The following is a 12,246-nucleotide window of genomic DNA, read 5'->3' as shown; positions in this document are numbered from 1 at the left end:
AAGTACATCAATTACAAAAGGCAAAAATATTTTGGTTTACTTCATCTCATATGATGGGGTTTGAAATACTGTTCAAATAATTATCCATTTTGAGAAATACTTCTGCACCTCACACATCATAGCTATTATTTATTTATTTTGCATGATATAAAATTATAATCATAAATAAATTTTCATACAAAGATTAATAATATCATTGTACAAAATATCACTTGTTGAATGAATTTAAATGGAGTTTGTGGGCATTTTTCCCATGACACTTTTTTTTGTATTTTTTTCTGGTTTCAGTAAAATGATATAGCATTTATGGGCAAAGATGCAGAAAAGCAAACCAAAACTGGAAGCTAAAATTGCAAAAATTTCTACAGCTACTGTGTATTTTCCAGGTGAACTAATATAAGCTGGAATAAAAGCAAGCCAAACGGCACAAAATATCAGCATACTGAAAGTAATAAACTTCGCCTCATTAAAGTTATCTGGGAGTTTCCGAGCCAGAAAAGACAGAATAAAACAAATTATAGAAAGAAGTCCTATATAACCTAAAACAATATAAAACCCTAATATGGATCCTACATTACATTCTAAAATAATTTTTTCTTTGTAGGATCTCATATTCTTAGTAGGAAAAGGAGGTGATAACATTATCCAAAATATACATATGAAGATCTGAATTAGTGTAAGACCTAAAACACTTAATCGTTGCTGGCTTGGACCAAACCACTTCATCACATTGTTCCCAGGCTTTGTAGCTCTAAACACCATTAAAACAACAATGGTTTTTCCTAAAATGCAAGAAACACACAGAACAAATGTGATTCCAAATGATGTGTGGCGCAACATACAAGACCAACCAGTGGGCTGACCGATAAAAGTAAGAGAACATAAGAAGCATAAAGACAATGAGAACAAAAGAAGAAAACTTAGTTCAGAGTTATTTGCTTTGACTATTGGTGTATTCCTGTAATAAAAGAAAATACAAATAATAGATGTGGTGAGGGATACTCCAGTCAGAGAAAAGATAGCTGGAATTATTCCCATAACTTCTCCAAAGGATAAAAATTCAACATCTTTTAAGATGCATTGATCTCTTTGGTCATTTGACCTATACTCCAAAGGACACTTCAGACAATCTATTGAATCTGTGAAAATATAAATGTATATTGGGAAAAAATGAACACGACAAATATTGTGTAAATATAGTCAAAGTTTATAAAGCACATATAAAAACCTTTGCATTCAAAGAACAATTTGAAACATTGTATGTAGCACTCCTTTTTAGGATTGTGTGGTTGGTGTGATGAAGTGTATTACATGTTTGTTGATCTTTAATGTGATGTTGTTTAGAGGCTTGATTTCCTAATAGAGTTACCCTTAGCACATGATCTAACAGAAGAAGGTAAACAAAATCAGTTAAAGAATTAATTTCCTTGATGGTTCAAACAACAAAAAGAAGCTCATTGGGGATACTGGAACCCGAGGAATGTGACACTTGCTGATGGGTGTCTGGTGGTGAGATGATATATGTGGCCTAGAGAGGCTACAGAGAAAATCATGGAGCTATTGTATTAGTTCACAACCTTTAAGGTAGTGGGTGGTGCTCGAATGAGACATTTTAGAATGCGCCTTCACTGGTGAAGAAGGATCTAACGCTTATATGGTGTGTTGGGAAAGCTAAGATTAGTGGAGCTTGTCAGTAATGACAAGAATGAATAGCAACAAAGAGAAAAACACCACTCATAAAATAAATAGCACCTAATAAAGCTGCAAGTTCACAAATAAGTTTATGACAAAGTGAAGCCAATAATATTGTGCTTGCATGGACCCTTTCTAATACCTCAGTAATGCAGAGAACTGCAAGGATCTGTTGACAAAAACTGTTAATTTGCCCCATGGATCAACACTTTTTGGATAAGAAGTTATCGTAATATGGCATTACCGTCTATGAGTAGTTTATGGAATGGTAAATGCCACATACATACTGCACAGTATCTTCTGGCAGGGGCTGAAAGAATATAACTATAAAACTCAATCCATTAGATTATTCTTAAAAGCAGGATTTGTGTTCAGTTTTTCTTTAAGCCAAATTCCTTTGAAACAGATTCTTGACACCTACAAGGATACATTTTGCCTCCTCCCTTGTACATACTGTAAGACTACCACTGAACTAGGCACTGAAATAGCATGAAGACAATTCAGTTCAGACAAGATTTTATTTAGGTATTTGATATTCCTGTAAGGAAAAGCTACTATAATCAGTCTGCAAAGAATTTCAAGTTAAGCTATTTCTCCTTTAGGTATATTAGGCATTCAGAAAGGCCCACTGGGGAAACACTCAGAGCACACTGTAAGAGTTATATTTTTCAAAGAACCTGATGGAACATGTCAGGTCTTGAGGAATAACTGGAGTACATTTCTAGAAATGTGAGAATTTGTTATTCACTTACAGTATTTTACTACTGTTTAGGAAAAATATTAATTGCCTTTGCATTTTTATAAATATATATTTTTATAATATATAGGATTGACTATGCCCATCTTCCTATATTCTCGTGCACTTTCAGATTCAGGTTTCCATAGTTTGAACTAGTAATGCTACTTTGCCATATTACATTTAAGTATATGTGTGTTTGCCATTTTTGATGAGGGGTGGTTTTCTCAAGCATTCTGTAGCTAGATTTGAACCACATAAGTAGATTTATAAACTTTTATTGAAAACCTAAAAAAGATGATAAACAATAGCCAATAAAGAATTTTGATGAAAACCAACATATTGTGAAGACAGCTATATGAATATGTGTGACATTCCTTTATGGTTATTTTGTATTCAATAAATTAATATTTTTGTTTAGCCTAAACATAACTCTATAAAAATTTGAATACCTGTTACATTGCTGATTTCCCCTTCAGCACATGGTATGCAATCATAGCAGCATACTGGCTTTCCTTTTTGAACAGCTTTACGAGTTCCAGGTGGGCAGCTCTGACTACACAAAGACGTAGGTACCTTTAGGAAAAAACATTTTTTTTAATTCTATTTAATTTCTGTACTTTTATACTGTAAACCTGTTAAATCAAATAGTAAGTAGCTAACCATGCAATATCTGAATACTATACAAATAAGCACATATTTAAAATTAAATTGTAATTAAAATTACAAGTAGCAGATCAATAAACTTACACAAAAATGTAATATGAATGTGCATAATAGCATATGTCCTGCTCAGTTAAAAACAATTTCATTAAGAGACTTTCAAGCAAAAATATTATAACAACTTACAGAGACAGGACACAAGTCAAACTGTTTTACTGGTAAGCCCAATGCCTTTATTGCTTAAGGTTTCTTTACTAAAAGTGGGTCCTAACCATTTTCTGATGTTTGGGTCTCAGAAAACAAAACAAATAATAAATGTTCGCCTATTACCCTTCTGCAAAAACAACTGGCTTCACTTCTTCCTCCTAGCTCTTTACCTGCTCTAACTAGTACACCGCGTGATGTGCTCCTGTGACACGCTCACCTTTTTGGTGGCAAGCACCCCTATTTTTTTAAGGTTCTTGTCCCACAATTCTCTGACCAGTGCACCTGTACATCATAATATCCTACAAAATTATTTAATTAAGTGAAAATAGCAGATTATATATAGGTACATTATTTAAACACATTTTATTAGTCAATGACAAGAAAATATGTATATATAAACCTCACCTTGTTAATTAAGCCTGCCCAAACAATACTCCTGTTATTCATGACAAATTGTTGCCCTCTTGGTAAAGATGCATCATAGATGCCAATTGTTACAAACTTTACTATGTTTTCTTTCAATTGCCAATTTATCAATTCATAACGTGCTGATGGATCACCATTTTCATCAAAATACACGTTTTCACCATTTCTAGTTGTAATATTTACTTCTTTCATATTATAAAGTACCTGTCAGGAAAAACAAAAAAAAAAAAACACAATTGAATTATCCACAGAAGAGAGATTAGGAAAACCAGCAAAAGAGGCTATTTGCTCACTGGAAAAAATCAAGAGGTTGACACCATTTCTATATGCACAATACCAACCAATTAGAAGAAAACAGACATGACATTTATAAATATTTCTGTGATTTATCATTCATGAGTAAATGATATGACGAAACTAAGAATACTGATACTGATATGCCATGCTGGAGACTTAGAGCAATGTAATGTTTTACACTCCAGTACCTTTATTTTCATGTTGCTGTATTTCTTTGTCTGTAATACTCATATAGTATTAATTTACTGTAATGTTAGTGCTTTAGAAACAGAAATAAATGTTATGCCAAGACATCAGTTTTTATATGCATACCTGCCATGGTTCAACTTTGGACAGTTTTTCACATGTCCTGTTCATAGAACTCTTTGTGCATGTGTAAAGATTATGTAAAGAATGAGCTATTGCATATACAGCTTTGTAGACATTGTTAGTAATTCGTAATTCTGATACTTCAGTATATTGGTTGTTAATTTCACTCAGTTTTTCAGATCCTGTGCACAGCTTAACATTTTGCGTTTTGTTTTGTGCTGTCAATGTACAACCAAAAATATTTTGCCAGAAATCACTGAGTCCATCATTACCAGGAGAACTCTGCAAATTTACATTTACTAAAAATTCTTTCAAATTTGGTATCGCTGCATTAGGGATTGCTACTCCAATTGACCCACTCAAAACTCTATAATTTGCTTCCGTTGCTAGGCTTTCAATAGAAATCCATGCTTCACTTCCTATCCATTGCACCCCAGTTACATTCTGAAGCAAAAGCTCTTTTATGAGAAATTCCATGTCAATAAAAGTGGTGAAAGCTACAATAACCTTAGCAGTAGACTGCTTTATAACATCTACAACTTTAAGAAACTTCTCTCGTGGGTAAGTTCTATAAATGGACTCTGAATATTCAATGCAGACACCCTCCTCTTGTACAGCTTGCAAAAAAGTTGACATTCCATTGTGTCCATAGTCATTATCGCTTCTAATAGTACCAATCCAGGTCCATCCAAAATGTTTCACAAGCTGTGCCAAGGCTCTGCTTTGATAATAATCACTTGGTATTGTTCGGAAGAATGTAGGATACTCGTTTTTGTTACTCAGACAAGCACAAGTTGCAAAATAGCTAACCTAGAAATAGAAACAAAAGGCATAAAACAATGCACGCGTTGAAAGTGACAACCTTTAGAAGAGATGTGTTGGTACAAATGCACCATAATAACAAACTCAGAAAAGACATCAATCGGGATATTTTCTGTTTACATTCTGGTTTCTGTATTAATAGTGATATAACAGTAAATAAAAAAACAGTACTCTTTAAGTATTTTAAATAAATGTAAAAAGCATTCACTTAAAAATAAGTTATTTATAGTTGCAATATACACTTTTATTAATATGACTATAAAACAAAATGATTGTGTGAAGTCAAGTTTAAAGTGCATTCTTCCGAATTAAAAATGCAAAAACCTTTGAAAGAAGAATTTCAGAAAATACAACTGCATTTGAAATGATGTAAACATTTTTATTAGTGAATCTTAATATGTTAGGTATGTTGCATCCAAAAACATTAGAAAAATAAATTAATTATCAAACTTTCTTGACGGAAGCCACATTATACTACAGAGTGTATAAGAATTATTAAACCATTTTGGATATCATGCCCTGCGGTGGGCTGGCGCCCTGCCCAGGGTTTGTTTCCTGCCTTGCGCCCTTTGTAGGCTGGAATTGGCTCCAGCAGACCCCCATGACCCTGTAGTTAGGATATAGCGTGTTGGATAATGGATGGATGGATGGATGGATATCATGCCAACTTGATTTTATAATTAATGCCAACTCTTTAAATGCAAAATAATCTTTTTTACTTCTTTAAGTTTATTGTGAAATAAATACTTTCATTATACTTCAAAACTGAATACACTATTCTCCATTCATGCATTTACTATGGTTCAAACCATCACATAATAAACATTAAAATGCATCAACAAATGAACCCTGAAAAGCTGTATTACACTAATTTGAAATCTACTAAAAGTGTGTTGCATTATTTAGCACCTTACCAGTGGAATTGAAAAAGGTCGAATAGTTGTTGCAACTCCTATACTGAGAGATGACCCAGATTGACCAATGATAGCATGAACAGGAGAAGATTTGGTGCAGGCGTCATTGGGGTCAATTTGCTCATCCTGACCATTCACCAGGGACATTGCTGCTCTTATGGCCAAAGGCATGGAACTGCAGTCATCATATATCTTGTACCCAATGGAAACTCCAGGAAGTATATCTGTAGTGTTGTTTATTTCTTCAATAGCAAAGATCATGGTTTCAGCAAACTGATATTCACGCAAGTTAATGCTAAAATAAATAAATACACTTCTAATAAAATAATTACAGAATTACTAAAGATAACTAATTGCATCAGTTTTAAATATTTAAAACGCAAACTACTTATTTTTGCTATACTGAATACAAAATATATCAGAGTAATTGATTTGCTTTCAGAAAAGCAGTGAAATTACCAAGATAAGTTAGGGTAAATAAATTTGTTTGTGTTTCAAAAATATATTTTTTATCAAAAGGTAAAATACAATCTGCTATGGAACTGTGATATGAATGAAGGTAGAAAGAATGAATTTATTCAGAAGCATATAATTAAGATCAGAATTAACAGTACACACAACAGATATAGAAAATGTCTTTTTTAAAATAAATAACTATATTCAGTATTGTAAAATATGTCAAATTTTTACTTACTCCTTGCATTTTAAGGATTCCGGTAAAACATTAAATGTTGGCTTGACATTGACAAGGTTGTCATGAAAGGAAAAAATGCCTCCAATTATAATATCTCCATCTTTTGAAAACTGAGGCAATTCTGGTCGGCCCTGCAGTCTACAAATAGACCCCCCTGAGAAGTGTAAAGGCCATATTAGTATTATTGCTGATAACAGGAGCATTTCCAAAGAGGAACTGAATTCTGTCAAAGAAAGGGTGGCGTCATGTAAGTTAAATAGTGTGTCTGAAAAATCCTTGGTGGTTAGATGATAATCATATTTTGAGAAACCACATATTCTCAAAGGTAGGCAATAAATGAACTGAGATGAAAAACAACAAACAACCACCCAACGCAGTGACTGAAACTGTAGTCTGTTGTTTTATGTGTCAAGCTAATAAATCTTGGCAAATCCAATTTAATTATATAAGGTCACACAGAACACATATAAGCACAGACATACTTTCTATAGAATTCAAAGTCAAAACTTATTTAATAGCTAAATCTAAGTGAAGAATGTTTACACTTTTATTTTATATACATTTAGTTTATTAATTATTAAAAATAATGTAAACAGTAATGGAGTATACCTACTTAACATCCATCCATCATCCAACCCGCTATATCCTAACTACAGGGTCATAGGGGTCTGCTAGAGCCAATCCCAGCCAACACAGGATCCAAGGCAGGAAACAAACCCTGGACAGGGCGCCAGCCCAACGCAGGGTGAGCAAACACACACACCAAGCAAACACTGTGGACAATTTAGGATCACCAATGCACCTAACCTGCATGTCTTTGGACTGTGGCAGGAAACCGGAGTACCTGGAGGAAATCCACGCAGACATGGGGAGAACATGCAAACTCCATGCAGGGAGGACCCGTCTCCAAACTGCGAGGCAGCAGAACTACCCACTGCGCCACCGTGCCGCCCAACCTTCTTAACATGCATCCCAAAATTAATTTTATGTAACAGATAATTGATAGCTATTAAAGGCACTATATCACATAGATCAACAGATACAAAAGGCTCGATATCACATACAGAAGATAGATAGCCAAAGTGATAACAGAATGATGTCTATGTACAAGATGGCGCCGACTGTTGAGGCACGCCGTCAGCCGCTCTGGCTTTTTTGTTTCTTATTAGTCCTGCTTTTTCCTCGGCTTACCTGTTCCTGTGATGCTCTTCTTGACTCGATCATTTCTTATGATCGCCTCACCCTTCTGGCTCTTCGAACGAGTGTGGGGATTTCTCAACATCTGACCCCTGAGTTCAGTCAAGCCTTTGGCCGACTGTTTGAGGAAGTCCCAGCTTTCCTCATCACTGCCTACGGCTTGGCCGGTCGCCGATGGAAACGCCGCCGGGTAAGCGGTGGCATCAGGGCTCGGCTCCGAGCTTCCCGGATCCTCTCTAGGAACAACTCTCCAGGCTCCCAACATGAGGTAATGTTGCCGGAATGCCATTTGCCCTCGGACGCTCCGATGTACCTCCCTGCCTCGCTCCGTCACCGCGCGGGTGAACTTTAACAACCTACGCGTATCATGACAATATCAACCGCCACGGCTGGTACGTCTCTGTTGACGTCCTCCCAGCCGGTTCGTTTCGCGCTGATAAATGCCAGATCGGTCGTGAACAAAACTTTCATCCTGAAAGACTTTTTTCTTTCTAATGGCCTGGATTTTTTATGTACCGCTGAAACCTGGTTTTTACCGGGCGAGACGCTCCCACTCACTGAAGTTTTGCCTCGGGATGTTCCTTTATCAACACGCCGAGAGCAGCGCGGCGGTGGCTTATTGACCTTATTTAAATCTGATTTTATTTGCAACCGCCCTTCCTTTCCCCTTTCATTTTCCCCTTCAACTTTTGAGCTCAGTATGTTTGAACTAGTCTGCTCACCACCGCTGCTGTGCACACTCATTTATCGCCTCCAAAATACAATAAGAACTTTTTAGATGAATTTGCAGCTTTCCTGGCTGATATTACCTGCAGATATGATCGCTTCCTTTGTTTGGGTGATTTTAATGTCCATGTCTGCTGTCCCCTTAATCCTCTAGCAAAAGACTTTCTGGACATTATTGACTCCTTTGGTCTCTCTCAACTAGTGAACAGACCAACACATGGACAGGTTCACACACTGGACCTGGTTCTTTCTCGGGTCTCAGAATCAGTGACTTGGACATTCTACCTCCCAGCTTTTCTGATCACTCGCCTGTTCTGTTTAATCTGGATTTGGTCTCAGTTGAGCATGGTAAATCCACCACCACTCGTCCCTCCGTGTCATTCCCCTCTGCTGCTGAAGATTTTACAGCTGCTTTTCACCAATCTTCACATCATGTGAATCCACGGATGCTGATGTTTTATTGCAAACTTTCCACACTTCCTGCTGTTCTGTGATGGATGTCGTAGCCCCACTCAAACGGAGACAATCCAAAGTCAAGCATGACCCATGGCTAAATGAACAAACTCGCTCCATCAGGCAAAACTGTAGGCGGCTAGAACGTAAATGGAGGAAAGATGGTCTCACTGTTACCTTCGACTGCATGAGAGACGCGGTCCCAATACCAGAGAGTGGTCAGAGGTGCAAGGAACCGTTTTTTCGCTGACATCATCTCAAAAAACTCTGGCGATCAACGTGTCTTATACAAAACACTAAATGCTGTCCTCTCTCCAGCCGTAACTGTTTTCTCTGCTGCCTCCACTGCTCTTTGTAATCAGATCCTCACGTTTTTTTGGATAAGGTCACGAACATTAGATCCCAGATCTCCATTTCTTCTTCTGGCTCTGTTGATTTAGCGCTCCTGCGCACGGTTCCCTCACCAGCTTTGAACCTATTTCGCTCCCCCATCTGGAAAAAATCGTTGCCTCAATGAAGCCTTCGGGCTCTCCGGACGATGTGGTGCCGTCCAGACTGCTGAAAGATGTGTTTCCTGTGATTCGATATGATGTCCTAAAGATCATAACTAGTAGTCTATCCTCGGCTATAGTTCCTCATGCTTTCAAACACGCAGTTGTACATCCAATTGTGAAAAAACCTGATCTTGACCCTGCCATTCTTTCCAATCTTCGTCCAATCTCCAAGCTACCTTTCTTGTCAAAAATACTAGAAAAGTAGTTTATGAGCAATTAACTCATCACCTACAGGACCATCAGGTAATGGATCTTTTTCAGTCAGGCTTTAGGCCCCAACACAGCACAGAAACCGCGCATCTACGTGTCCTAAATGACGTCCTTTTGGCATTGGACTCAGGATTCCACGTGGTTATGGTTCTTCTCGACTTATCTGCTGCTTTCGACACAATCGACCACGACATCATGATCTCCGACTCAATCCTGGGCTGGTGTATCTGGCTTAGCCCTCGACTGGTTCAGGTCATATTTCTGCAACAGGACTCTCAGAGTCATGCTAGACGATTTTTCATCTGAATCAGTCCCACTCCCATGTGGGGTTCCCCAGGGTTCCATTTTAGGGCCACTACTTTTTTCAATCTACATCCTGCCTTTAGGTGCAATTTTTAGAAAGCATGCAATTTCATATCACCTATATGCTGACGACTGCCAAATTTATTTCTCCCTCAAGCCAACTGACTCCACCAAACCTCTCCTCGACTGCCTATCTGACATTAAGGACTGGCTGGCTGTAAACTTCCTTCACCTGAACGATTCAAAACCGAGGTCATTGTTTTTAGTCCCGACTGCAAACAGGCTCCACCCCTTGGCCTCGTTTCTCTTCCCATTCCAGTAACTTCGTCTGTCTCCAATCTTGGAATCAAAATGGATACGTTCCTGAAAATGGATGCTCAAGTCAACAGCACAGTAAAATCCTGCTTTTTCCATCTAAGGCGAATCGCCAAACTCAAGCCTATTCTTTCTAACCACCTCCTGGAATCAGTAATTCATGCATTCATTACGTCCCGGCTTGACTACTCTAATTCCTGCCTTTTTGGTATCAGTAAAGCCACACTTTCTAGACTCCAACTGGCTCAAAATGCGGCTGCAAGGCTTCTAACTGGAAGTAGCAGAATCCAACACATTTCACCAATTTTGAAAACCCTTCACTGGCTGCCGGTTAGATTCAGAATCGATTTTAAGATTCTCCTCCTAACCTATAAGGCATTAAACGGTCTAGCCCCGCCTATTTGAGTGTCTTGCTCCATTGTCACAATCCCCCTCGTGTTCTTAGATCCACAGATCAGCTGCTCCTAACCGTTCCCAAGGCACGTTTTAAAGCTCGTGGTGAAAGGGCTTTCTCCGTCTGTGCACCCAGGCTCTGGAACTCCCTGCCCTTAGTGGTTAGGCAAGCCGCTTCAGTCGCCACATTTAAATCTCGCCTAAAAACGCACTTCTTCACATTGGCTTTTAATTCTTAACCTGTTTCATTTTCCACTTGTCTTTTGCTATTTTCTCTATTTTATTTGGTCCCTTGACCTGTTTTTAGTATCTCTGTTTTAATTCTCTCTTAATGTTTATTTTTAATATTTTGCTTTTAGTCCTGCTTGTTGTAACTGTACAGCGCTTTGGTCAGTTGTAATGCTGTGTTTTTAAGCGCTCAACAAATAAATATGGTATGGTATGGTATTCTTATTTGTAAAGCCTCATTCTCCTCTGAATCCAGTATACACAATTTTATGCAGTCCAAGATAAGGATATGGATTACAGTTACTCACAAATAAATCCATCTGAGAAGTGTATTTCATTTTATGTTTTAACTGATTTTGGACTAGACAATCATCACAGAATTTTTTGGTACTTTTTTTTTGCTTGTTTATTTTGCATGTTGAGAATAATTATTTTCAAAACTGATGAAAAATCTGCATGTACAAGTGGTGCTTTTGTAAAACAATTAATAGGATTATTCACTGAAGTTCATCATCAGAGGGGCAGATCTAGACATTACATATCAGAAAATGTACATCGGTATATATATTCTTTTATGTATTACTTAATATTGTAATCACCACACCATGCTTGTGTAGAAAAAAAGAGTGAAAAATGTGAATCACACCAAAAAGGCATTTTGCATATACTTTATATGTTAATGAGGGCTTTTTTTATAATCTTATTTAAGTTCAATGCATTCAATTATCTTGATAACTGAACATTTAATAACATGAGTTATTAACAAAAATGATCAGAATTCAAATAAGAAAGAAGACATTCTTTAGTTTATTTACTTTTTTATTAAACAAATTTAGGCACACTATGGTATCTATACCAATGACAAAATATTTTTACACATAGTGTTAATTCTTGTGACAGATTATCTCTCAGAAAGCATTCTGTGTTTGGAGGGTCTCTATGATAAATAACATCAGAGAAAACACATGTTGTGTCACCTATTTAATGTTAATTCTCATTTGTAAATTAAGTATTTATGGGTAGACAACAGTATTCAATTTGTCTTAATTAATATAATTTGGAAACATTAATCAGCATAGTAAACTAATAAAAGCCTGCATTATTCAT

The 12,246-nt window shown here is 36.9% G+C and overlaps 1 protein-coding gene across 1 annotated transcript; it reads right to left on the bottom strand.

Moving 5' to 3' along the window:
• Window positions 1-225: 225 nt before the first annotated feature.
• LOC120518295 (extracellular calcium-sensing receptor-like) lies at window positions 226-6,933 on the bottom strand. The gene is made up of 6 exons (XM_039741013.1): window positions 6,761-6,933; window positions 6,067-6,361; window positions 4,334-5,140; window positions 3,704-3,928; window positions 2,881-3,004; window positions 226-1,139 (listed from the first exon to the last, which is right to left on the bottom strand). Exons 2-6 carry the CDS (start codon window positions 6,325-6,327, stop codon window positions 226-228), a joined length of 2,331 nt encoding a protein of 776 aa, XP_039596947.1. The 5' UTR covers window positions 6,328-6,361; window positions 6,761-6,933.
• Between the last annotated feature and the right edge of the window lie 5,313 nt (window positions 6,934-12,246).

This window comes from Polypterus senegalus, chromosome 1 (assembly GCF_016835505.1).
Source record: "Polypterus senegalus isolate Bchr_013 chromosome 1, ASM1683550v1, whole genome shotgun sequence".
NCBI lineage: Eukaryota > Metazoa > Chordata > Cladistia > Polypteriformes > Polypteridae > Polypterus > Polypterus senegalus.
The sequence above is the reverse complement of the archived record's forward strand: the minus strand, read 5'-3'. Positions and strand labels throughout refer to the sequence as shown.

What these genes read in the sequence shown, in the direction of transcription:
- LOC120518295 (XM_039741013.1), bottom strand. Translation starts at nt 6,327, where the DNA reads ATGATCTTTGCTATTGAAGAAATAAACAACACTACAGATATACTTCCT. An exon ending in CCAAAGTTGAACCATGGCAG is followed by an intron (nt 3,929 to 4,333) that starts GTATGCATATAA and finishes TTTTCCTGACAG; the next exon opens with GTACTTTATAATATGAAAGA. An exon ending in GGAAATCAGCAATGTAACAG is followed by an intron (nt 1,140 to 2,880) that starts GTATTCAAATTT and finishes ATATTTTCACAG; the next exon opens with ATTCAATAGATTGTCTGAAG.